Genomic DNA, 23,845 nt, shown 5'->3' on the forward strand with positions numbered 1-23,845 from the left:
TGGTGGAATAGAGTTGGTCATGGGATGTTGGAAGGAAAAATCCAGATCAGCTTAACAAACTTGGGTCTGTTACAGAATTTGAAAATATTTTCCTGCAGAAAAAGAGTTTTATAAAATAGCAATAACTGATGAGCACTACCCTAGATTAGTTGTGCAAAGCTTAAATAAAATTTTGAGGATTTTATTTTCAGCGTGTTTCTTGAAATTTAGAGATAAAGGTATCCAGACTTTGTGTCTGAATTTTGACATTGTATATACTATGCAATTCTGTATAAATAATTTGCTTTTGGTATATTTTGGTATATGGTAAAATAGATTCTGCTCTGAATAGCCATGAGGTCAAGCACTTAAATACATTAACCCCTTTAACTGAATCCTGAGAATCTATTGTGGTGCTCTTGTGGCTTTCAAAGTTTTGGTTAGGTATTCCCACTTTCAGGTTTGTCTTTATATCCACAAGGATAGTAGGATATGCTTTTAACAACGAAGGCAAAAATATTATTGTATTAGAACACATTGCATTTTTTATACTGCTCTAAAGTGGAATTATGGAATACTAAATACCTTAAGGTAAATGTACAAAGAAGGGTTGATGTCCTTATGCCCTTCTTTGAGGCATCTCCTAATAATTGTACTGGTTACTGCGAAAACAAGGAAGGAAGTTGGTCTAACCAATGTTTCTTAAATCTTTTTGCTTGTGGCATGCTTCCAATCTTATTTTCCTCTTGTGGGTTTTGTGCAGTTCCCATTACCACTGAAAAAGATGTGACTTGCACACATGGTTTATAAATAGAATATTTATTTTTATTTATAATAAGGACAATATTTATAATATTTTATTATATACAATTTTATTTATAATAAGGACAATACAGGTAGTCCTTGATTTACACAGTTGGGACCAGAACTTCCATTGCTAAGTGATGTAGTTGCTAAGTGAATCACCCCTGATTTTATGATCTTTTTTGCCATGGTCATTAAGCAAATTTGGCTACTTCTATTGACTTTGCTTGTTGTAAGCCCCCTGAGAAGGTTGCAAATGGCTACAGTTGTCTTAAACACATTCCAGTTGCCAAGCGCTTGGATTTTGATCCTGTGAATTCAGGAACATTGCAGCAGTTGTCCTTACTACACATTACTCTGTGTGTAGCTCGACAAGCAGCTAAACTCTCCTATCCTTTAATAAACTAGACCAGTGATGGCGAACCTTTTAGAGACCAAGTGTCCAAACTGCAACCCAAAACCCACTTATGTATCGTCGGGTGCCGGGTGGGCATGGCCCATTGGGTGGGTGCGGCCAACTGGGTCGGTGTGGCCAATTGGGTGGGTGTGGCCCATTGGGTGGGCATGGCTGCGGTGGTAACGGCAGACTGGGTGGGACTAAAAAGTTCAATCAATCAATTCCAAATTTGCAAGATCTTTTTTTTCACGTGAGAAGTTGAAATTGATTGAACCTTTTTTTCTTTTTTGCATACAGCGGTGGAGGCCTAAAGCGAAAAGGTTTTATAAAACCTAGCTGAAGGCCTAGGACTGGGGCGACGGCGCACGTGCCCACAGAGAGGGCTCTGCGTGCCACCCATGACACACGTGCCATAGGTTCACCACCACGGAACTAGACAGAACGTAAATCTTGATACTTTATTAAAGAACAGGATAAGGTGAAACAGTGATGCTATGTATGGGATATATCTATATTTTTAGAAGAATATGTGTCACAGACTAAGCTAGATTCTTCTAGATGTTTCTATTACCTCAGAACATTACAAAATGGAGTCTGGCTTCTCAAAATGCACCTCTTTTTTCAGAAAGAGGGATAATGGGAATATTGGTGCCCTATGGGGTCAAACTTCATCAAACTAAGTTCCAAACAATGAAAGATTGTATTTGGCTACCAGATGGAGCTCAATACACATTAAAGAACAACAACAGCAATAAAAATATGCAACTATATGCTGGAGGCATGACACAAGGCCTGGTGATAATTCACTTTTTTCAGGGCCATAGTAATTTTGAACGGTTGTTAAATGTAAGTCGAGGACTACCTGTAGTATAATTTGCTTTTCTTTTGCCCCCTTGGCACATGATGCGGCCTTATATTATGTGTTTTTCACTGGGGGTTCCCTTGAAATATTTTAGGGTCCCCAGATGATAGGCAAGATTATGTCATCTTCATGTCTTTCTAAGAGCACCCCAGTAACTATTGGCCGGCAACATTGAGGACACCAAAAAATATACAGTGACCCAAACTGGAGTGGGATAATCTCTGGTTTGATGCTTCCCCCTGGCCTTCATTTGTGGCTCTTGAACCATGCGCATTCCCAAGCTAACAGTATCACAAACCCAAACCAAAAACATGATGAGTTGGGATGAACCATGTTAACCTGTTCTGCTGTGGAAAGGCCACTATGGTAGGTTGCTAAAAAGTCTCCAGAGACTGCCAGAAGTACTCTCTAAAGTGAACTGTGCCCCTCAGCTGAAAAAGGTTGCCTGTCTAGCATGTTTTTCACCTCCTGCCCCTGACTTACAGCTGTTTTTTAGAAGATGGATAGTGGGGATAAATAGTCCCTTATTCCCATCTGTAGGGGAGGGTATTAGACACATTACCTTCCATAGATCAAAGGCATGGAGAAACCTTTATGTTCTGAGGCAATACCAGGTCTGGGGGATAGAGAATAAAGCAAGACTACTATCTTAATACTGTTCATGGGCCTTCTAGAGTACTCCCACCTGGCTGCTGTTAAAAGCACAATATTTGCTTGTGGATTCCTTAATCTGATTGGGCAAAGCACAGCACTGATGTTCACTTTCAAATCATATTGAAATTCTTTGCTGAAAGAGTTAAAAGTATAGTCGCTGAGGTTCAGTGATCTGAGGCATCCATTCCCCAAGGAGTGCTTTCTGCTGCCTCTGCTTCGTTAGGCTGGCAAGTTCAAGCTTGTTTTCTCTTCTCAATCTGTTCTTTCTGTATAAATGACTCTTCACGTTTAATATCAAACTGCCGGCTTAGCTCTGTGGGACAATTTTGTTCCTAGGGGCTTGAATGACTCCTATGACCAGGATGGCTTATACTCTGTGATAGAACAGAAAGTTCACAGTATTCTGTGCCAGAGAAATTTAATTTGATTGATTACCTGTTTGGGAAAGGAGTGTGTGATAAAGTACAACCAGTGCCTACTAACAACTCAAAAGGGACTGGCAGCTCAAAAATAATTTACCTGCACTGTTCCTTCCCTTCCCCAATAAATAGAAACCATAAATAATCTGACCTGCTGGTTTAAAAATCACCTGCTTCTCCCAGGTTATATTTATTCAACATCTGATATTAAACACAGATTGTGCCTGAATGGGTGTTTCTTGACTCTTGCAGTTAATCAGGATATTGGGCTGTTCTGTTTCCAGCAGTAGCTAGCCAGATGCTGCTGCTAGCTGGCATGCAGAATGGGGACAACAGCCTTGAGCTCTTAACATGCTGCTTCTGAGCAGGGATGTTTTTTTTTTTTGTTTTTTTTTTAAAAGCTCTATTTGCCAATTAAATATCTATCAGCAGCTTTCAGGTGCAAAGTACTTTCTTGGGTAAGATTAAGATAGATCCAACAGCACCTTACATCTTGCAGTGTCCTCTCTGTTCAGTGTGTTTCAACCTTGCCAGCTTTTAGATGTGTGGATTTCATCTCCCAGAATTCCCAAACGGACATGGGGATTTGTAGTCCACAAATCTGAAAGTTACTAAAATAGAAAAACACTGTCTCAAATTATTGCAAAAGGCTACATCATTCTACCATTATCTTGTGACAGTTGTTGAATAGATAACTTCCTCTTGGGCATGGACGTTTAATTCTCAGCTATGGATAAATGTCTCCATCTTTGTGATTTTCTGCAGGGCTTTTTAAACAGGCATCTATAAGACAGTAATCCAGTACTCCTATCTTCCCCAGATGAACTTATCTATATGATCGGACCCTTTTCCATTTATGTGTGGAGACTTGTTTGGTTTATTTTGCTTCTTGATTGAAACATCTTTGATAACTGTATCGTAGAAATTGTTGGTCTACATTCCATTAAATGTAATTTCAAAGTAAGAAATGAAAACATGCTAGTGGGGTGATCCAAGAAATGAGACAGTTCATCTTTGTGTGGGGCCTTTAATGGTTTAGCCCTTCATCTTCTAACAGTGCAGATTTGTGCTTCGTCTTGGAAGGCCCTGATTTTGGAATTTGGGTTTCTCCTTTTTTCAACTGCAGGATGGAATTTAGAATGTGAATCTGATGTCCCTCTGATAGCATTCCCTCTTCCCCTTTGCAAACATTAAGAGGACATTAATTTTGATAGCCAGAGATGAATAATTCTTTGAATTAAATTACAGCCCTGGTGACTTCAAAGATACGTCCAGGTCTAGAGGAAATACTTTAGGGGTTGATAGCATGCTGGTGTAGGAGATGACCAGGCTAAGTCCGAGGGAGGGATCAAACACATCATCAGTCATGAGTCCCTTCGTGCCCACAAGAGGTCTAAATTCAGCCTACCTTGAATTCCTTCTACTCTTATCTTTCGCCAATTTCCGTTGGCTGTTAGTAATTCAGATTCTTACAGAGAGCTCAAGCTTACAATAAATCTTTATATCCATTTGAACTGTCTGGATCTCCTGTTTTTTTCTGGCGCTTGACAGCTAAGTCCCTTCCTTGTAGTTAGTGATAGTTTGATCAATTATGTGCCATTAAATTATTTTTGACTCCTAGTGATCACATTTTCTCCATGATGATCTAGATCTGTCTTGTTATTTTAGATCTCCTAATGGGGCACCCATCGTGCTATAACAAAGTCTATCCATCTTGCTTCAGGCCATCCTCTTTTTCTTCTTTCCACCTTTCCTAACATCAGAGCTTTTTCCAGAGAGATCTTTGCGTAATATGTCTGAAATAGAATACTAATAGCCTGGTCATTTGTGTCCTTATTGAGAATTCTGGGTTGATTAGTTCAATGATCCATTGGTTTGTTTTCTTACTTGTCCACAATATTCACAGCAATCTTTTCCAATACCAAAGTTCAAAAAGAATAGGTACTACTTTTTGGGGGGTATGTTGTGAAATAGGAAGATTTTATGTTTATTAATGGTTTTGTTTTTATTTCCTTCTTTGCAATATTTGGTAACTGTTTAGAACCTTGTTTGGGGTTGAGCAACAAATAAATTGCAGAAATAAATAAAATTAAAATAATAGATACATGCATCTGTGCTGGTTTGGGGGCCAAGCAAACAAAACCACATCTTATCCTGGAATGCTCCTAGCTCAGCCTCCGCTTTGGTCTTCCTCATGGTGGAGTTATTGAGCCTCCCATAGAAGCAGCTCAAAATTCTGTTACTGGCTTTTCCCTTGGGAGACTAGAGCCCCAACTCTGCTCTTCAGAGGGAAAATCTGATTGGATTTATGGCTTCCTGGACACCATCCCAGAACATTGGATTGTAACGTAAGTGTAACCGGAGATAGTTGCTTCTAAATAGAAGATAAAAAGGCTAGATGTTTAGTTTGTTTTTAGGAGCAATGATACAGCTGTTGGTTTAGAACCAGTTATTAATCTTGTGTTATAACTGGGCTGTTCAGAGACTTGTAAACTGCATCTAGGCCTTATTTCCAATTATGTGTAAGGAGAGTGATCAAATGTGATTTGGGGACACAATTCAATCTAGTAAGATGGTAAAGCACAAGGAATACACATTTGTTCATACCCCTTTTGGCTGTACCTTTCCACAGTAAGCAACATTATGCATAGAAAAGAAGTTAGACATAGCAGGTCAAAGAAATTAAACTGAGAAAAGAAAAATAAATACAGGTAGTTCAGTATACCCATACCCTCCACTACAGTCCTCCATGCCTTTCGATCCTTGCAAATCCTTTTTGTTTCTTTCATATCCATCTACTGCTCTGTACAGTGCTTCTTGTTCTTCAAACTTATTGCCTCTCTCTTTTTGCCTGTTTCACAATCCCAGTTAACCTCAACCTTCCTGGTCTTTCCTTTCCTGCTTTTCAGATATTTGTTTTGCAGTTGTATACTAATTCATTCTCTCTATGTGATGAACCACCTCAGCATCAAATTCAATTCAAATCAAATTACCTCAAACACGCAAATTTGTGAAGCATGCCTTTTCATACTCTTGTATTCAGTTCACATTCATTACTCATTCATTTTTTATTCTGTCTCTTCTTGTTTTGCACTACATACTTCTTGAGTAGCCCTTTTCCATTACATTCAATTTACTTTTTTGTTACTCCTAGTGAAGCCACCTAATGAACCCATATAAAAAAGTAAGATACTTACACAGTATCATTTTTGCTTCTTTTGACAAATATTTAGTTCTCACAAAAGATTGTCTTCTAATCGAAAGCCAGAGATGAAGTCTTCACAAACTCATTAAATGACTTGTACAGACACTTTGTTAGCAAACCACATCCATATTCTAATCCAGCGGTTCTCAACCTATGGGTCGCGACCCCATTTGGGGTCAATCGACCATTTCACGGGGGTCGCCAAGCAAGGCTGTCCGCCATTTTTTCCCCCCTTTTCCGGCGGGTGCCTTACCTCCCTTGAGCTGGGCCAGCTGGTGGTCGGCCTGCTCCGTCTCTGCTGCTTGCCAGCTATGCCTCGGCCGGCGCAGGGGGCGGAACCACGCATGCGCGGCGCTCCCGGGCAGGGAAAGTCCTCGACTTATGACCGGTTGGGTAGTCCTCGACTTACGACCAGTTTAGTCCTCGACTTATGACTGGTTTAGTCCTCGACTTATGACCGGTTTAGTCCTCGACTTACGACCGGTTTAGTCCTCGACTTACAACCGGTTGGGGGTCGTGGCATTAAAAAGGTTGAGAACCACTGTTCTAATCTAACATTTTTCTGGTTAGTTCATTTATATCTGCAACTTTAGCAGTTTGAATATTTCAGATGATTTTCTTTTATCAATTTTTTTACTTGCATACTAACATTTACAACGTATGTTTTACTGCCCCTCTTTGACAATCATACGACATTGCTCTTGAAAATATTCCTTGCAGTATTATTCCCCCTTCAGATTTGTCCCAAATGATTTCATTATTTTTATTTTTTATTTTTATCTCTGTTTGATGTTTTTTGTTTAGCTCTTCTCACCCTCTTCTAACATAAATTTTATTTTCATCCAAAACACTCTGCAATTTCTCTATTGTTTCCATATGTTTGGTTGCTATTAGATCAGCTTTTTTCAAATTTGGCAATCTTAAGATATGTGGACATCAACTCTCAGAATTCCCCAGCCAGTTAAAGTCTACACATCTCAAAGTTGCTAAATTGGAAAACACTGTATTAGTTGAACATACAGATATATACCTCCACTCCTTAGGGTGTCTTTGATCAGTAAAAACTTTCACATAATACTTTTCAGTGAAACAGAAAAGGTATAGAAATGTTTCCAGCCTTAGTTGCAGATTGCCATGTACAGCATCCTCTACTTATAGCAAAAATAGTACTGGTCAGTTTGAGCTGGTGGACTACAAGTATAATTTAATCTCAGTTTTACTTCAAGCATGTTCATGTTATCCTCTGTAAATTAAGAGCTCTAATCTAGAGAATATCTTACAAACCAGCATATTGTTGCCTGTACCCTATCAACTCAGAGATACATTAATGTCCTGAAACACACACAGGTTATGTGCAGTGGTGGGATTCAAATATGTGAACAACCGGTTCTCTGTGTGGATGCCACTTCCGGAAGTCGATTCTGGGCCTGGGCAACAAAAAAATTAGCTACCAGTTCTGCTGAACTGGTGCGAACTGGTTGAATCCCACCACTTATTATGTGGATGCACTAAACCATCTCCATAGATTCAACAGCGGAGAACTTTAGGGTGATATTCAACAACATGCTAAATTGTGTTGGTGTTAAGCTTGATTATGTTCATTGTGGTTCATTCTATTGTGTGTACCTATATTATTTGGTTAAACTGTGGTTTGGCATATATTGAATTGAATCATGTATTGATCTGAGGCAGCATTCTCCACTCTCACAGTTCTTGCCACCAAAATGTAGAAACTTGTAACTTTCTTGTCTTGAGAAGAATAGACGAGATTCTCCTTTCCAGAATCCTTAGCCAGCATGGCCTAATTGTGATGATGAGTATTGTGGCTCTATGAACTTCGTTAGGGTATAGGTTCCTTGACCTCATGCTGTGCCCTTGAGCTGTGACCATCTCTTATTATCAAGGACTTCCTGAAAATTATTTATAGTGGTACCTCGCTACTCATTAATTGGTTCCGTGAGGCACGTTGAGTACTAAAAACGATGAGTACCAAACCAACCATGTGACTTACTATGTGACCTTTTGTTTTGATTGGGAAAGACTTCTTGTCTGTGTCTTTTCCTATGTCAGCGACCTTCCCAGCATGGCCGATTTCCTGTCCGCCCTCTGTAGCTGTCCCCCTCTTCCTTTTGCAGCAACCTTCCCTGCATGGTCAACGTCTTGTCTGTTCTCTGCGGCTGTCTCCTTTTTCCTGTCACAGAGTGTCGAGACCAAGCAAACAATGAGTACTGGGACAACATTTTTATGTTAAAATGTGTTGAGTACCAAATTTGACAATTTTTGAAACAGTTGAGTACTGAGATACTGCTGTATTTGTTTAGTTCTTGTCTTTATATTCTGACTTTTCCAACAAGCTCAAGGTAATATGTAATTTTTCCTCTATATCCCCCCTGCCTTTCATTTTTATTCCCACAATAACTCTATGAGTGGGTTGGGTCTTTTCATGGCTTTGGAGGTGTGTGTGAATCTGGGTCTTCCCAATTACTATCTCAAAGATGCTTTTTCAAGAGGCAACTGGACTTTCTTTATTTTCCTTGAAGACGTATCACTTCTTATCCAAGAACTGAAGAAGTCCATTTGCCCTTTGAAAAAACATCTTTGGGACAACCATGACCTGGATGACTGAGAATCTCTGTAGATATTCCCAATTACAGTCTTGTGTTGGATCCCACTAACTCTTGATCATTGATGATTGAGAGTATTATCATTTTAATAGCTGGAATGTTGCTTGGGAGAAAAGAACCTGTTTAAATTTAATCACAGTACTCTGATTTATTTTTTTTCCTTTTTTCCTTTATTTGTTCCTCTGTTCCAGCAAGCCTTGATCTCTAGGGACCACATTCTCCATGGCATGAAACACAGGCAGTGACTTGGGCCAGCCAGCCACCTCCAACCGCATGAGGTGGCTTCTCTACAAAAGATGATAGGGAAACTCAAGCAGAACCTCTTGCTGGTCTGTCTGGTGATTAGTTCAGTGACTGTCTTCTACTTGGGGCAACATGCTATGGAATGCCATCACCAAATAGAGGAACGAAGCCAACTGACCCGACTAGAGCCGGCCAAAGCAACCACAAGAACCAGCCAGGGCACGAAGGAAAATGCCACACTGGCTTATAACAAAGACATGCCTTTAATATTTATTGGGGGAGTACCCCGGAGTGGCACCACCTTGATGCGGGCAATGCTAGATGCTCACCCAGACATCCGCTGTGGAGAAGAGACACGGGTGATCCCTCGGATTTTGGCTGTCAAGCAGATGTGGGCCCGATCAAGCAAAGAGAAAATGCGGCTCAATGAGGCAGGTGTCACAGATGAGGTGCTGGACTCGGCCATGCAGGCTTTCCTCTTAGAAATTATCGTGAAACACGGGGAGCCAGCTCCTTACCTGTGCAACAAGGACCCCTTTGCCCTCAAGTCTTTAACTTACCTTGCCAGGATTTTCCCCAATGCCAAGTTTATTTTGATGGTCAGAGATGGCCGGGCCTCCGTTCATTCCATGATCTCCAGGAAGGTCACCATTGCTGGCTTTGATCTGAATAGCTACAGGGATTGCCTGACCAAATGGAATCGTGCCATTGAGATCATGTATAACCAGTGCTTGGAGGCTGGCCTCGACCGTTGCATGATGATGTATTATGAGCAGCTGGTCTTGCACCCAGAGCAGTGGCTCAGGACACTCCTCAAGTTCCTCCACATCCCGTGGAATCCTGCAGTTCTGCATCATGAAGAAATGATTGGGAAGGCTGGGGGAGTGTCCCTATCAAAGTGAGTCTGCTTCTTCCTGGGTGGGGTTTTTAGAAAGCCCTTAGTAGAACACAGTTTGTCCAGCTGTTTGTTTCCTCTAAAATACTCAAAAAGGGCTGGGATGTTTTTTCTATGGCCAGGGTTACACATAACAATTACAAAAATGTATCCCGCAAAATTCAGAAAAAACAAAAATATTTTTCTACCTCAGCCATTTTTTTCCAGAAATTATGGTCCTTACCAAACATTTCTGAAATTAGCAACCATCCTCATGTACAGATGCCAGAAATTACCCTTCACTGCAGGAAGCTTCAAGGATAGGGATGCAGGATGGAACATTTTTCTGTTGTTACATTTTCCATTGCGGAAAGCTCCATTTCTAAAATGGCATTATTTTAAAATTGTATGCAAATTAGGTAAAAGGGTACCCGTGAATTCAACCTTCTTCACAGGCTTGGTGTGTATGTGTGCATATGCATGTGGGGGGAGGGAGAGAGAGAGGAATGGAGGAAGGACTGCCTTTTGCAGGAATGGTTGTTGTTATGGGATTGACTCCCTTGAGAGTTGGGCTTAGCCTAACCCATTTGAAAATTACCTACTGTTCTCCTGCCCAAGTGGAAGCTAAAGAGAAGAATAAAACAAGGGCAGTAATTCATGCAGAGATGCAGCAGGCGGTTAAGCTCATGGGGCTTTTCATCATTTCAGTGCATCCATTCCTTATGACAACAATGGCCACCCTGTAGTATGCAGGTTGGGCGTGACTGGCTTCAAGACTATAAATATTTATTGTTAGTAAGAATATTGTCTTGTGATAAACCAGCAGAATCATTTTTCATCAGTCAGATCAAGATTGAAGGATAAACAAGTCTCTCTTTACTTTGTCATTTTCATCTGCAATCCCAAAACAGAATGTGAAATGCTGGTGCTGTGCAGAAAGAGAGAGAGAGACAATACTTTGATTTCTTTGTAGTTATTTGTCTTAAGCAGTGCAAATATGCAGCAGACTACAGCAAAAGAAAACAGGAGAGACATCTGATTGTTAAGTACCAAAGTAGTAGATCTCAAACATTATTTCTCCTCTTCAAAATGCTGCTTTTAAAAAGGAGATGGGGAGTAGTTTTAAACATTCACATCAACCATTTTACTTACAGAAAACAGTAGCAGCTATGTCAATTACAGGGAAAACAAAATCCCTTCTGTTATACAAACTAAAATTTTACAAAATCATTTCAAGTTTGAAGCACAAAAACTTGCAGGGATTTTGTGGAATTTGAGTTAGTCTAACAGAGAAATTGCCCTGTGGGTTTTTTTCTACCTAATGAATACTTGGCAGCTCACAGTAAAAAAAGAAAAAAAAAAGGAAACGTAAAACAATTAAAAATTCTTAAAATCATTATGGTTTAATCCAAAATTCTGGACCAAACAGAAGTATCTTGATTGCTTTCTTAAAGAAGTGGAAAGAATTGGCCCCATTGACAAAAATTGATCCTGGTGGTTTACTGCTGGCTTAGATGCTAACTGTAAATACTGTTTATGGCATTGAAGCCACTGATCAGTCCCAACTTAACATGCCACAGTGTGGTTGGTACTGGTGACAAGAAAATAACAGCTGGTCATAAGGAATGTATATGCTCTACCAAAATGGCAAGGGGAATGCCTGCTGCATCTCTGTATGAATCGCTAAAGTTTTTTTGTGTTTTGCACAACGGCAAGAAATTAGGCCATCAGGTGCAAGCAGTCATGGTCTCAGGGAGCCCTAAGGGCTAGAGCAGGGGTGTCAAACTGCTGGCCCGCGGGCCGGTTTCATCATACCGAAACCGCGTCCACCCCATTGCTGGCAATGCAAAAAGAGTCGCGATACGTCATGACACATCACGTGACGTGGCGAGTTTGACACCCATGGGCTAGAGAATGTACAGGGGCAGCCTGCAGCTGTAAGGCTACAGATTTCTTAATTTGAGTTTAATTGGATCATTCAATCAGACATGCAGGAAAATTGTAGCTCTGTGTAATTGGTTACTCTGCATTGATCAACTTCTTCTGGGTAGGGGTAATTCTTCAGTGTCATCAGCTCTATTTGGATAATTCAATTATTCATGATCTGAAAGGCAGCAGAACTGAGGAACGCCCTACCTACAGTATTGTATCATGTGTGGCTGTTCTAAGCCATTCTCCTTTTAGCTAGAATTCTTATTGATTGCATACATGCCTCTATATGCAGATTTGTAACACATAATCCTCCCCTTTCTCCTCCCCCTTTCCCTAAAATTAGGCCTCCCTGGATATGAAGAGAGGTTTTCCCCTATTTTTAGATGAAAAGAGAAAATTTGATAAACTCCCAATTAATGTACTGATTTAAAGCTTGCTGTTTAGACTATTAAAAAGAATGCTTAGCAAATGGAAACTGTTTGCACCCTGGTTGTGCTGTGGGTATGTATATGCACACATAGGGTAAGGATAAATATTTCATAAACTTAGCAGTCCAGTTTGTTTGTCCTCTCATTTCATTGGACTCAATTGCTCCCCTCACACTCTTATGGAGCAATATTTACTTAAAGTAGTACCTAGAGATTGTCCAAGCCTTACTCAAAGAAATTTTAAACCTCCATAGTGGATCCCTGCTGCCCGGCTCATTTATTGTGGTTTGAGTGACAAGGCCAGTCCTGTAGCAATTTTCATTTCACCTCCCTCCCCCCCAAAATCCAGAAAACAAATCTGGATTGACACTGATGTGAAAAGAGGCTGCCTGAACTGGCAGTAACTCAAGGCAGCACAAGATGCGCTGTGGCTGAAACACATTGCCAGCGTGGCTCTTGGCGAACAGGCTGGGTGCATGGAGTCTTGCCATAACTAGCACTCTAACTCTGGCATTTGCCCTCTTCTTAATAAAAAACAGCTGGAGCTGGTGGAGAGAATGTCATATTTTTTTTAAGGAAGCAGCGGAAACCGGATTTTTCCCCCCTTTATTATTGTCAGCAGAGCCACAGACAGAAGCAATCCGAAGAGGAATGTACAGGGTGGGTTTTTTTGTGAGGTGGGAGAGAATGTTATTTGCTGTCCTGTGTTGGAAGTCGAGAGAGTGAAGGCTTCTTGGAGAAAGAGGAAGAAGCTTAATACCAAGTCATGTTTTTGGTCTGTCTGGCTCCAAAACAAGGATTGGCAGCAGACTTCCTGGATTTCAGATAGAATTTTTTTCTAGCCCTACCTGATGATGCTTGATTGCTCTTTTCCTCCCTACTGGCAGCAGAGAATCTGAAATTCAGCCATTCAGATGTGGATCTGAAGCTGGAAAAGGTGCTTTGCAGTGCCTGTTGGAGCTTCTTTCAGGATGCTTTGTCTTTTCCTGAGTTTCCATGGTCTGTTTTTTTAACAAGCTGCTGAATCTGAAGCATCTTTCTTACTTTGGATCCAAATACTGGACACCTCTGCTTCTATAGTAAGCATAGCAGATGCTTTGGGAGCTGTATTGAGAAATAAGACTGCCTCTAAGCAGAGAGGTTTAATTAGTCCATCATGGCGACTGACCACAGTAACATTTTTCTCTTTCTTTCATTGTGAACATGCCTGATTATTCATTAAAACTGTCGAGTTGGGTGGTCCGTTAAAAACTTTTGATGGTAAGTTCCAGGGTGTAATGAAACACTGAGATGAAGAGTTTTCTTCCATCTATCCAAAACATATGACAATTTGTTTCATTAGGTAATCCTGAATTCTTGGTATATTAATGCATATTCAATCAGGCCATTAGTAATGGCTGTGTCTGTCCTTTCTCAGTGACAAGCCAGGGTATATTTACATAACTTGTGTTTACCAGGTCAATTAAAGACCTAGCATGCATTGTACAACAAGCTGCATTCGATTACTGCTAACTGAGGTTAATACGGACCAACATTTACAGTTAAAATATTGGAACCTTTTCAAATCCGTCCTCTGCCATGGAAACTCATTAAGTAACCCTGGTTGTTTTCTTTCATCTCACAGAGTCAGGGGACAGCCCTGGTACGTTGCCTTCAACTTCTGAAAAAAAGGGCTTGCTATAAATCCCAAGGATGCTTTTTCAAGAGGCAACTGGACTTTCTTGTTTTTCTTTGATATAAATCTAACAAAACAAAACAATTTAATTTAAAATGTAGTTAAAATCATATTGGCTAATCCAATTAACAGGATTGTTCCTTAATGACTTAACAATTTTTTTCCTCCTGTTGCTTCAAAAATTACAATTAATCGTGATTTTGAAATGATGTAAGAGCCGTGCTCTTGACGCTGAAGAGACTCAACAGGTTACATTCTCCTGCTAAAAGGTAGATGAGATCATTTAGACTAGAGGGAAAGCAAAATAGATGCAACAGAGATATACAGTTCTGGATTTGTTGCTGTGAAAAAGACCATTCTCAGGTTTTTTTCTGGAGGAAAAATGGAAATCTATGCAATAATTGTATTCATTTTATCCTTCAAATATCTGCTTTAGGAACATAAACTGTCTTATGTATATCTTGCTTTACTCATTAGAAACTATCATTTTTGCATACTTATTAAATGTAAAGTTCTAATTATACAATAATGTACATTTATTAAGTTAAATTTTTTGAAACTTTTTGTTACAAATGAAAGTATGAACTATTGAACTCTAAGATAGCTGGGAACTTTTTTCAGTTTGATTTGTCGCATAAATAAGACTGAGAAGAGAAAACAAGAACAACATGACATGTAAATAGGATTATATATTCTCTTAAATTTTTCATGTGTTTACATTTTTAGAATAACAGCTAAGGAAATCAGGGAAAAATAGATTCTTCATGGAAAAATACTGCTTTTAGGCACTGCCTAATCGCTGAGCTATTTATTATTACTTTACTACCAGTTTCTGCATTTTCTGAAAATTTATTTTTACCCTCCTGATGGACTTCTAATTCTTAAAATAAGAGATTTGCTTACTGAGGCAAGCTTCATACTCTTTTACCTGATACAGGTATTCCTCAACTTACAACTATTCAGAAAAGTGACATGACTGGCAACATCTTTCTTCTTTTGTGACCCAATGACATTGCTTTCTTCTCATATCCAGTCCATGACAGTGATGGCTTCAGATCATCATAGGATTTCCTCCCCCCTCCCCCCTTCTGATCCTATCAAAAGGCCCCTCAAACCACACACAATGTATAGGACTATGATTTACTGGGGATTGGCAATGACTGGAAACAAAAGCAATAAAATAAGAAATAGCAATGGGGATAGTACAGATTCTATATACGCTGGTTCAGTTTTCTCCAACTCAAAGATGTATGAACATAGCAACATACCATTTCTCCAGTGGGCAAGATTAACAAAAAACAGGTAGGGCTTGCATTTCATTATTTTGTGAGAATAACTTTCATGCAACTATATCGATTAATATATGCGTGCATATATTTTGGAGCAGAGTTGAAAGATCTACGGACCAAGTTATTAAGCCAGTTAATGTGGAAGCCTTGTCGAAATGGGTTGGAAAAATCCCCACTGATGTTCTTCAGGATATGCCAGTGATTGCACCAATGTTGGGGAAACTTGGCTATGACCCCTATGCCAACCCACCCAATTATGGGAAGCCGGATCAGAAAGTCCTTGAAAACACAAGAAGGGTAAATTGCCATGTTATATTTGTGAATGTGTGTGTATGTGTAAATGAAGCTGATGCTATTGTAAAGTGTGGGTGCTTTATAGAATGTGGTGGGCAAAAAAAAAAAGACAACTGTTTTTGGAAGTATATAATCTTGGGGTTGGGGATTGTGCAAGTCACTGCTGAATCTTTCAAAGAAGGATTGCATTTGATAAAGGTCTTTTAGAACCCTCCCATTCAAATGGGTCTGACATAACACAGTTTCCCCCTATATGATGTGCATGTGCATTGGGATATTAACTCTCTTTGGCCTTGCTGCCTAACTCTTCTGGGATTTAAGATCCAATTAATTTAGAGTTTGGATATGTCCTCTGTCTCTTCCTCTATGGTCCATGATAAATGCAACATTTCAAATAGTACCACAGGTAACAGTAATATACAACAGTAAATGCATTGTAGAAATCACATCTAATGCACAACAGAGTTTGGCTTATCCAGAAGTTTGGCATTAACCTGGAAAGAGAATGAATGAAATGTGCGAGTAAAAGTACTCTGCATGGTTTTGTAACAGCAGCTCTCCTGTAGTTAAGAAAAATGAGTTGACTTGATGAGTTGAGCTCAGCTCTTAGTAACTTTATGAATATATACATCTCAGGAGTTATTTTGGTAACAACAAGGAAGTGGTCTGTTTTAGCTTTTTAGGAAGTCTTTTGGACTATCCAGCTTAGTTTTTGAGATCACCCAAAGGCCATGATGTGGTGCTACCATTCTACAGAAATTGGTTGACCGGTTTACTCAGGGCAGCTTTCCTCCCTGCCCTTCCTTGAGTCCCTACATCTATTCACACCCCAGCTTCTTATCTGGGGAATAAAAGTTTGCTAGTCCTGCAACATTTCCAATGTTGATGATAGTTTATCTTTCCTTAACAAGTACTCTTTGTAGGACTTTCTTCCTCATAAAAGCCTCTCCTGAATGTCAAAGGACCAATAGAAAGAGTGTGAAGTAGATTGGGTCATATGTGTAGGCTGTTCCCTTCTCTTTTCCTGCAGCCCCTCTATATCAGTTTAATACTCAGTGTAACATGATAATCTGATTTCTATCAGATATTTTGGACCACAACCAGGTATTGAGTGTAATGGGCCCTCGAAAAATATTAATATTTGGAACATGGCTTCTGTTTCAAAGTTTGTTTTCTTTTTTCCCAGGTTTATAAAGGTGAATTTCAACTACCTGACTTCCTAAAAGAAATGCCACAGGTAAGGATTCTTGGAGCCCTCATCTCATGAAGGTTCTAGGGAAATATTGATAACGTCAATGACCTTCTGATTCAAGGGCCATGCAAAGGAATACAATCAGAATTGTAAGTTCACCTAGTGAAGTGATGTTGAGTTATAAGAAGCAACGATCACTAGCAGGTTGTGTCTCAATTGCAGGGTTGAATTGTTTTCACACAAGTTTGTTTTTAAAAATGTACAAAAATATTTTGCAATCATTTATCTTGTACATTCCTTGTTCACACATTAATTTCAGCTTTCTTTCCCCAAGCTGGTACCCTCTAGATTTATTGGACCACTTTAGTGTATTAAGATATATGTCATAGTCCAAAAATGTTGGACTACAATTGTCAATAATATCCAACTGGCATGGCTAAAGGGGAGTTGAAGCCTTTTAGTGTGGCCAAAGAAAACAATTATTAAATTAGCTTTCATTGGCAACTTTTGGAGAGAACATGAGGACCACCTGTGGCTTTGAGAACTCAGATTATGCACCCACATTTTATGCAATAACACACTAGTTTCATGGGTGGGGGAAAAAGCCTCTGAAACAATAAATGAGAGAACAATTTTATCCCCAGTGAACATTGACTTTTTTCTCATTGCAGCTAAGGAAGACAGTAGAAAGGAAGTCTCATATCAAGCTAAAATGAAGAAGGAGTTGATAAAGTAGAGTAGTATATACTATTTGTCTGCTTTTTTTAGAGCACTGCCGCTTTCTTGGCTGCAGGCACCAGAATTCCTACTGATAAGCTGCTGTTGCGTGTGGGCCTGCATCTGTTCTGTCTCATGTGCAAAAGAGCTATTTGCCTTAGCTCTTCACATTCTTTTTGATCAGTTTATGCTTTGGCTTGGCTGGCCAGTGCTTGACTAATTTGCAGCCTTAAAGGATTTATTCCTGCTTGGGTTTGTGTGGTGTTCCTTCTCTCCAATGATGCTTAATTCTATTTTTTTGTGTCTTGTACCCCCAACATGTTCCACAAATCTTGCATTTTAAATTGCCAACCAGTTAAAGAGATTATTTCCATTATTTGTTGTGTCTGGAAAGATTGTAAGAATATAAATTAATTTTGGGAAACAGTGATTAGAAAAAATCCATACGGAGCAACAGTAAAATAAGAATTCAGATGCTGAACAATTAGTGAAAACTGAATATGCTCAGCCTCTGTAGATTGCTAATTGTGGAATAAACTAAAAGAATGTGAAGGGATAGAATATTTGGAAGAAGGTATTGTTGCTTGACTGGCATTCTGAAGAGACTTTCATTTTACAATCTTTGGCCACAAGCCCTACATGTTCCATTAATTGAAGGAATCAGAAAGCATTAGCAAAAGAGTCTCTTGTGTCAAAAGGATGAGAGCTACCAGGGAAGGCTCATCCTCTTCAGGTTTGTGAGGTTCCTAGAAATATGGCTGACCACTGTTGAAAATAGAATGCCAAATTCCATGGATTTCCCCTCTAATCCTCATGTTTAGTTTTTAATCCCCGACAAATTAAACATGCAGATATAAACAGCATTGCACCGTAAGGCAATGTAATATCATGTATTAATATTTAAATATGATGCACTACAAGCCCTTTGTAGTTTATTGCTATCAGCCAGGTCTTTATTGCTAGAGTTATCTCAACCCAATCTGGCATTTTGGCAAACTTGATCTTGCCTTGTAATGAATTTCATTTCAAAAGTTTTAAACTGTTTTAGCTAAGTTTAACTCCAAGCAGATTACATGTGTAGCCGTTGCAATAACAGTGATATGCAATAAGGTACAATGACAGAATTGCATACATAATTATAAAATTATAACTAATATTTTCTTGGTAGTGGCAGCTCTAAAGTGCTAAAGTACCAAACACGGTCCATAACAACTAAATTTGGATGAGTTGCCAAAAGGCCAGGGAGTTACCCTTGCCTTGTGTGGGCAGGGGTGGGGAATTCCATAAATGTTCTTGTATGATTGAAGTCTGATTTTCAGCAAAGCTAAGTTAGATAGGCCCTTGCTCTGCTTTAACATGAAGCAAGTTTCTTTGGTCCCAGTGACCTGAAATCCCAAGATATTTTGCCCTTAAATAGATGAGAATGGAAATTTAATTTCTGTCTAGGTATTTGAACAAGTAGAAATGGAAGGATTTATGTTCCATGAATTTGTCTTGTCCCTTTTTATAAATAATCTGCACTAGTGTCAACTAGTATACATTACCCTGATGTGGGGAGAAAATCTGTATGCATTGTAGAAAAAGAAGTCGACTGTACTACCATTATTTTCCACAAAGTGATGTAATGGTGGTTCCAGTATTAGAAGTTGATAAAAATATTTTGAATTCAAGTATAGTTTCAATATACATTTGAAAAATAACACTTTATCCCCTTTTTTTCATAGACTGATGCAGTGAACTAGAAGACTGGATGCGACTTAATGTATGTAATTGTTAATAAAATGGACTGTTTGTTTCTTCATCCTCTTTACTTACATTTTCCAACAGTGTATATAATATTTATTTATTAAATTATTAAATTTAGATGCCACCCATAATGGGTAGAGTAACTTACTATCCCACTTTGAGCACAACCTTATTCTCGCTCTTTGGGACACAATCTATTTAGAAATGGTCTGTCACAAGGCCTCTTAAAATGGGTGCACAAATACATGTGAATTCTAGCATAACTTTGCTGGCGAAGATGAGACCCTTGAATGTTGATATATTTGGAAGCTGAATATGGTGGCCTTTCTTGGAAGAAACCCTTTTCAGTGGAATTTTCTGGCTCTGGCAATGAAAATGGAAATTTCCAAAATATTGCAGAAGAGCAGATATATATTATTGATATATTATTACTTTCATTATTATTATCATTATTATACCACCGTTAATTCTGGTATCAAATAAATAGTTAGAATCCTTCCCTTTAAATGAGTCAGTTAGAAAAAAAAATCAAGCATAATAGACATTCATGCTGATGAATGAGAGCCAAAGGATATAAAACCAGTTTTCAAGATTCTGCAACCAAATCCTTTGCTCATTGCAATGAATCTGCCTTCTCTGAATCTGTGAGAATTGCTCTTTCTAAATTGTGAGTTGGTTAAGGGCTTTGACACCCTTTGAAATGGACCCTCTTTATTTCAGTTCTTACTTGCCACCAACTACTAGGCAAGGAAGATAAATGAAGCAATTTGGTTAAAATACCAGTTTGTATTGCTATTAGTGGCAAATAATAATCATAATCATAATAATAATAATAATAATAATAGAGAAAGTCATAGAAAATGCTCTGGGACTTCAGAATTCACACAGACAAGCACCTGCAACATAACACCCCGGACTTAAGAATTGTCGATACGAAAGACAAAAAAGGCTGGATAGGGGACGTGGCAGTGCCTGGAGACAGCAGCCTTTTTCGCCGAGCCCTGAAAACCCATCTATTTCGTGCGACCGGCCTGGCGTAGTCTTAATTAGATTTTAGTATAGGTTTTTATATGGGGTATTTTAGAGCAGGCCTTTATTTATTTAATTTGATTTTAGAATAGATATTTATTGTGATTTTATTATCGCCTGTTCACCGCCCTGAGTCCCGTAAGGGAGATAGGGCGGTATACAAATCTAAATAAACATAAACATAAACAGAATAGACGAGAAAGAACTGGAGAAGATAACAAAATACGAAGACCTACAAATAGAAATTAAAAGACTGTGGCAAAAGCAAGCAAGGGTAGTACCAATAGTAATAAGCGCCTTGGGTGCAATCCCAAAACAACTGGAGCACCACTTGAACACCATTGGCATTGACAAATTCACCATTAGTCAATTGCAAAAGGCGGCCTTACTAGGAACTGCTTCCATCCTGCAACGATATCTATAATACCATAAACCATCCACATTTACTTATCCCAGGTCCTTGGTAAGGACTCGATAGGTAGACAAAAATGCCAAATCCAGTCTGAACATCTGGCTGACTGGGCGATGATTAATAATAATAATAATAATAATAATAATAATAATAATAATAATAGTAATAGTAATAGTAGTAATAATAATAATAATAATAATAATAATAATAATAATAATAATAATAATAATAAAGTTGGAAGGGACCTTGGAGGTCATCTAGTCCAACCCTGTGCTCAGGCAGGAAACCCTATACCATTTCAGACAAATGGCTATCCAGTCTCTTCTTAAAAATTTCCAGTGTTGGAGCATTCACTGCTTCTGGAGGCAGGTTGTTCCAGTGGTTAATTGTTCTAACTGTCAGGAAGTTTCTCCTTAGTTCTAGGTTGCTTTTCTCCTTGATTAGTTTCCATCTGTTGCTTCTTGTCCTGCCTTCAGGCGCTTTGGAGAACACTTGACTCCCTCTTCTTTGTGGCAGCCCCTGAGATATTGGAACACTGCTATCATGTCCCCCCTCATCCTTCTCTTCATTAAACTAGACATACCCAATTCCAGCAACCATTCCTTATACTGTATGTTTTAGCCTCCAGTCCCCTAATCATCTTTATTGCTCTTCTCTGTACGCTTTCTAGAGTCTCAACATCTTTTTTACATCGTGGTGACCAAAACTGGATGCAGTATTCCAAGTGTGGCCTTACCAAAACATTGTAAAGTGGTATTAATACTTCACGTGATCTTGATTCTATCCCTCTGTTAATGCAGCCTAGCACTGTGTTGACTTTTTTGGCAGCTACAGCACACTGCTGGCTCATATTTAAGTGATTGTCCACTAGGACTCCAAAATCCCTCACAGTTACTATTATTGAGCAAGGTACCACCTATACTATACCTGTACATTTGTTTTTTCTTGCCTAAATGTAGAACCTTACTTTTTTCACCATTGAATTTCATTTTGTTAGATAGCGCCCAGTGTTCAAGTCTGTCCAGATCCTCGTGTATCTTAGCCTATCTTCTGGAGTGTTGGCTATTCCTGCCAGCTTGGTATCGTCTGCAAAATTGATGAGTTCCCCATTTATCCCCTCGTTCAAATCGTTGATGAAGAAGTTGAAGAGCACTGAGCCCAGAACAGAGCCCTGGGGCACCCCACTACAAACTTCCCTCCATGTAGATGCGGTTCCATTGAGGACCACACGCTGAGTATGGCCGGTCAGCCAGCTACAAATCCATCTGGTGGTGATGCTGTCTAACCCACATTTTTCTATCTTATCGAGTAGTAGGTTGTGATCTACTTTATCAAATGCCTTACTGAAGTCCAAGTAAATTATATCCACAGCATTCCTCTGGTCCACTAATTTTGTCACTTGGTCAAAGAATGCAATAAGATTTGTCTGGCATGATCTGTTTATGACAAACCCATGTTGGCTTTTAGTAATGACTTTGTTTGCCTCTAGGTGTTCGCTGATTCGTTGTTTGATTATCTTTTCCAGAATCTTCCCAGGTATTGCGGTCAGGCTGATAGGTCTGTAGTTTCCTGGATCTATTTTTTCCCTTTTTTGAAGATGGGAACTACATCAGCTCTTTTCCAGTCCTCTGGTAGTTCCCCAGTGCTCCAGGATCTTTGAAAAATATAGTTCAATGGTTCTGAGATCACATCTGCCAGTTCCTTGAGAACCTTGAAGTGTAATCCATCTGGTCCTGGTGATTTGAACTCGTCTAGGCTGGACAGGTGCTCACTTACCATTTTCTTGCCTATCTTAACTTGTGTTTCTAATCTGTTTTTTATGGTACTGTTTTTGATAGGTTGGGCTGTTTTTTTCCCTTTGTGTAAAGACAGATGCAAAAAACGAGTTAAATAGTTCTGCTTTCTCCCTGTTGCTTGTCACCTTCTTGCCACTTTCCCCCACTAATGGACCAATCATTTCCTTCACTTTTTTCTTGTTTTTTACATGTTGAAAGAAGCTTTTTTTTGTTATTTTTGACTTTGGTTGCAAGCCTTAGTTCATTTTGAGCCTTAGCTTTCCTCACTTCATCTTTGCAGGCTCGGGCTATTTGCTGATATTCTGACTTAGTTATGTGTCCCTCTTTCCACTTTCTATACTTGTCCTTTTTATCTTTCAATTGATCAGAGAGTTCTTTATGCAGCCATGCTGGTTTCTTTTGAGAGCTGTTATTTTTCCTCTTTGATGGTATTGTGCTAGACTGGGCTTTTATTATCTCACTTTTCAAAATTTTCCAAGCTTCTTGAGTTGTTTTCCCCTTGAGTATTCTCATCCATGGAATCCTTCCCAAGCTCTCTCTAAGTTTATTGAAATTAGCTCTCTTAAAGTCCAAGACTCTAGTTTGACTGTGTTCTATTGCTTGTCCTTCCAGAATGTTGAATTCCAATATTGCATGATCACTTCCCCCCAAGGTTCCTGTGGCTTTAACACCTTCTATCATTTCATCTCTGTTAGTGAGGATTAGATCCAGTATGGCTAATCCCCTAGTTCCCTTCTCTACTTTTGGGGAGACAAGGTTGTCTGCTAGGTTTGTCAGGAATCTGTTTGATCTTCCACTTGGTGCAGAGTTTGTCTCCCAGTTGATGTCAGGGTACTTAAAGTCCCCCATTACTATTGTGATGTGCTTCCCACATACCTTAGTTAGCTAACTAGCAAAACGTTCATTTATTTCCTCTGTTTGGTTGGGTGGCCTATAGTATACACTTATGGCAATGTCATTTTCCCCCCTTTTATATTGACCCAAATGCATTCAAGACAGTTTTCATCATTGTTGTGCTCTATTTCTGTAGAGATGTAGTTATTTCTTATATAGAGAGCAACTCCACCTCCTCTTTTGTTTGGTCTGTTTCTTTTAAATAATTTAAATCTCTCTAGCTGTGTGTTCCATTTGTGGGTTTCATCCCACCATGTTTCCGTACTTGCAACAATATCATATCTGCCCTCATTAACCTGAATTTCTAGTTCACCCTGTTTACTGTTCATACTCTGTGCGTTGCTATATAGACATTTGAGTCCTTTATGACTGACCCTGTG

At 39.2% G+C, this 23,845-nt stretch overlaps 1 protein-coding gene across 1 annotated transcript; it reads left to right on the forward strand.

The window, feature by feature from the left end:
• The first annotated feature begins 9,151 nt into the window (after window positions 1-9,151).
• On the forward strand, window positions 9,152-19,345 carry TPST1 (tyrosylprotein sulfotransferase 1). The gene is made up of 5 exons (XM_015815549.1): window positions 9,152-10,085; window positions 15,484-15,682; window positions 16,866-16,916; window positions 17,543-17,603; window positions 19,313-19,345. The coding sequence occupies exons 1-4, from the start codon at window positions 9,241-9,243 to the stop codon at window positions 17,585-17,587; spliced, it is 1,140 nt and encodes a 379-aa protein (XP_015671035.1). The 5' UTR covers window positions 9,152-9,240; the 3' UTR covers window positions 17,588-17,603; window positions 19,313-19,345.
• The last annotated feature ends 4,500 nt before the right edge of the window (window positions 19,346-23,845 follow it).

The sequence above is a fragment of the Protobothrops mucrosquamatus genome, unplaced genomic scaffold, assembly GCF_001527695.2.
Source record: "Protobothrops mucrosquamatus isolate PMUCROS unplaced genomic scaffold, P.Mucros_1.0 scaffold_102, whole genome shotgun sequence".
NCBI classification, from domain to species: domain Eukaryota; kingdom Metazoa; phylum Chordata; class Lepidosauria; order Squamata; family Viperidae; genus Protobothrops; species Protobothrops mucrosquamatus.

Bases quoted from the DNA above. Each gene is read 5' to 3' on its own strand.
- TPST1 (XM_015815549.1), top strand. From the start codon at position 9,241: ATGATAGGGAAACTCAAGCAGAACCTCTTGCTGGTCTGTCTGGTGATT. The intron at 15,683-16,865 runs GTAAATTGCCAT...CTTTTTTCCCAG, and splicing joins TCCTTGAAAACACAAGAAGG to GTTTATAAAGGTGAATTTCA. The intron at 16,917-17,542 runs GTAAGGATTCTT...TTCTCATTGCAG, and splicing joins TCCTAAAAGAAATGCCACAG to CTAAGGAAGACAGTAGAAAG.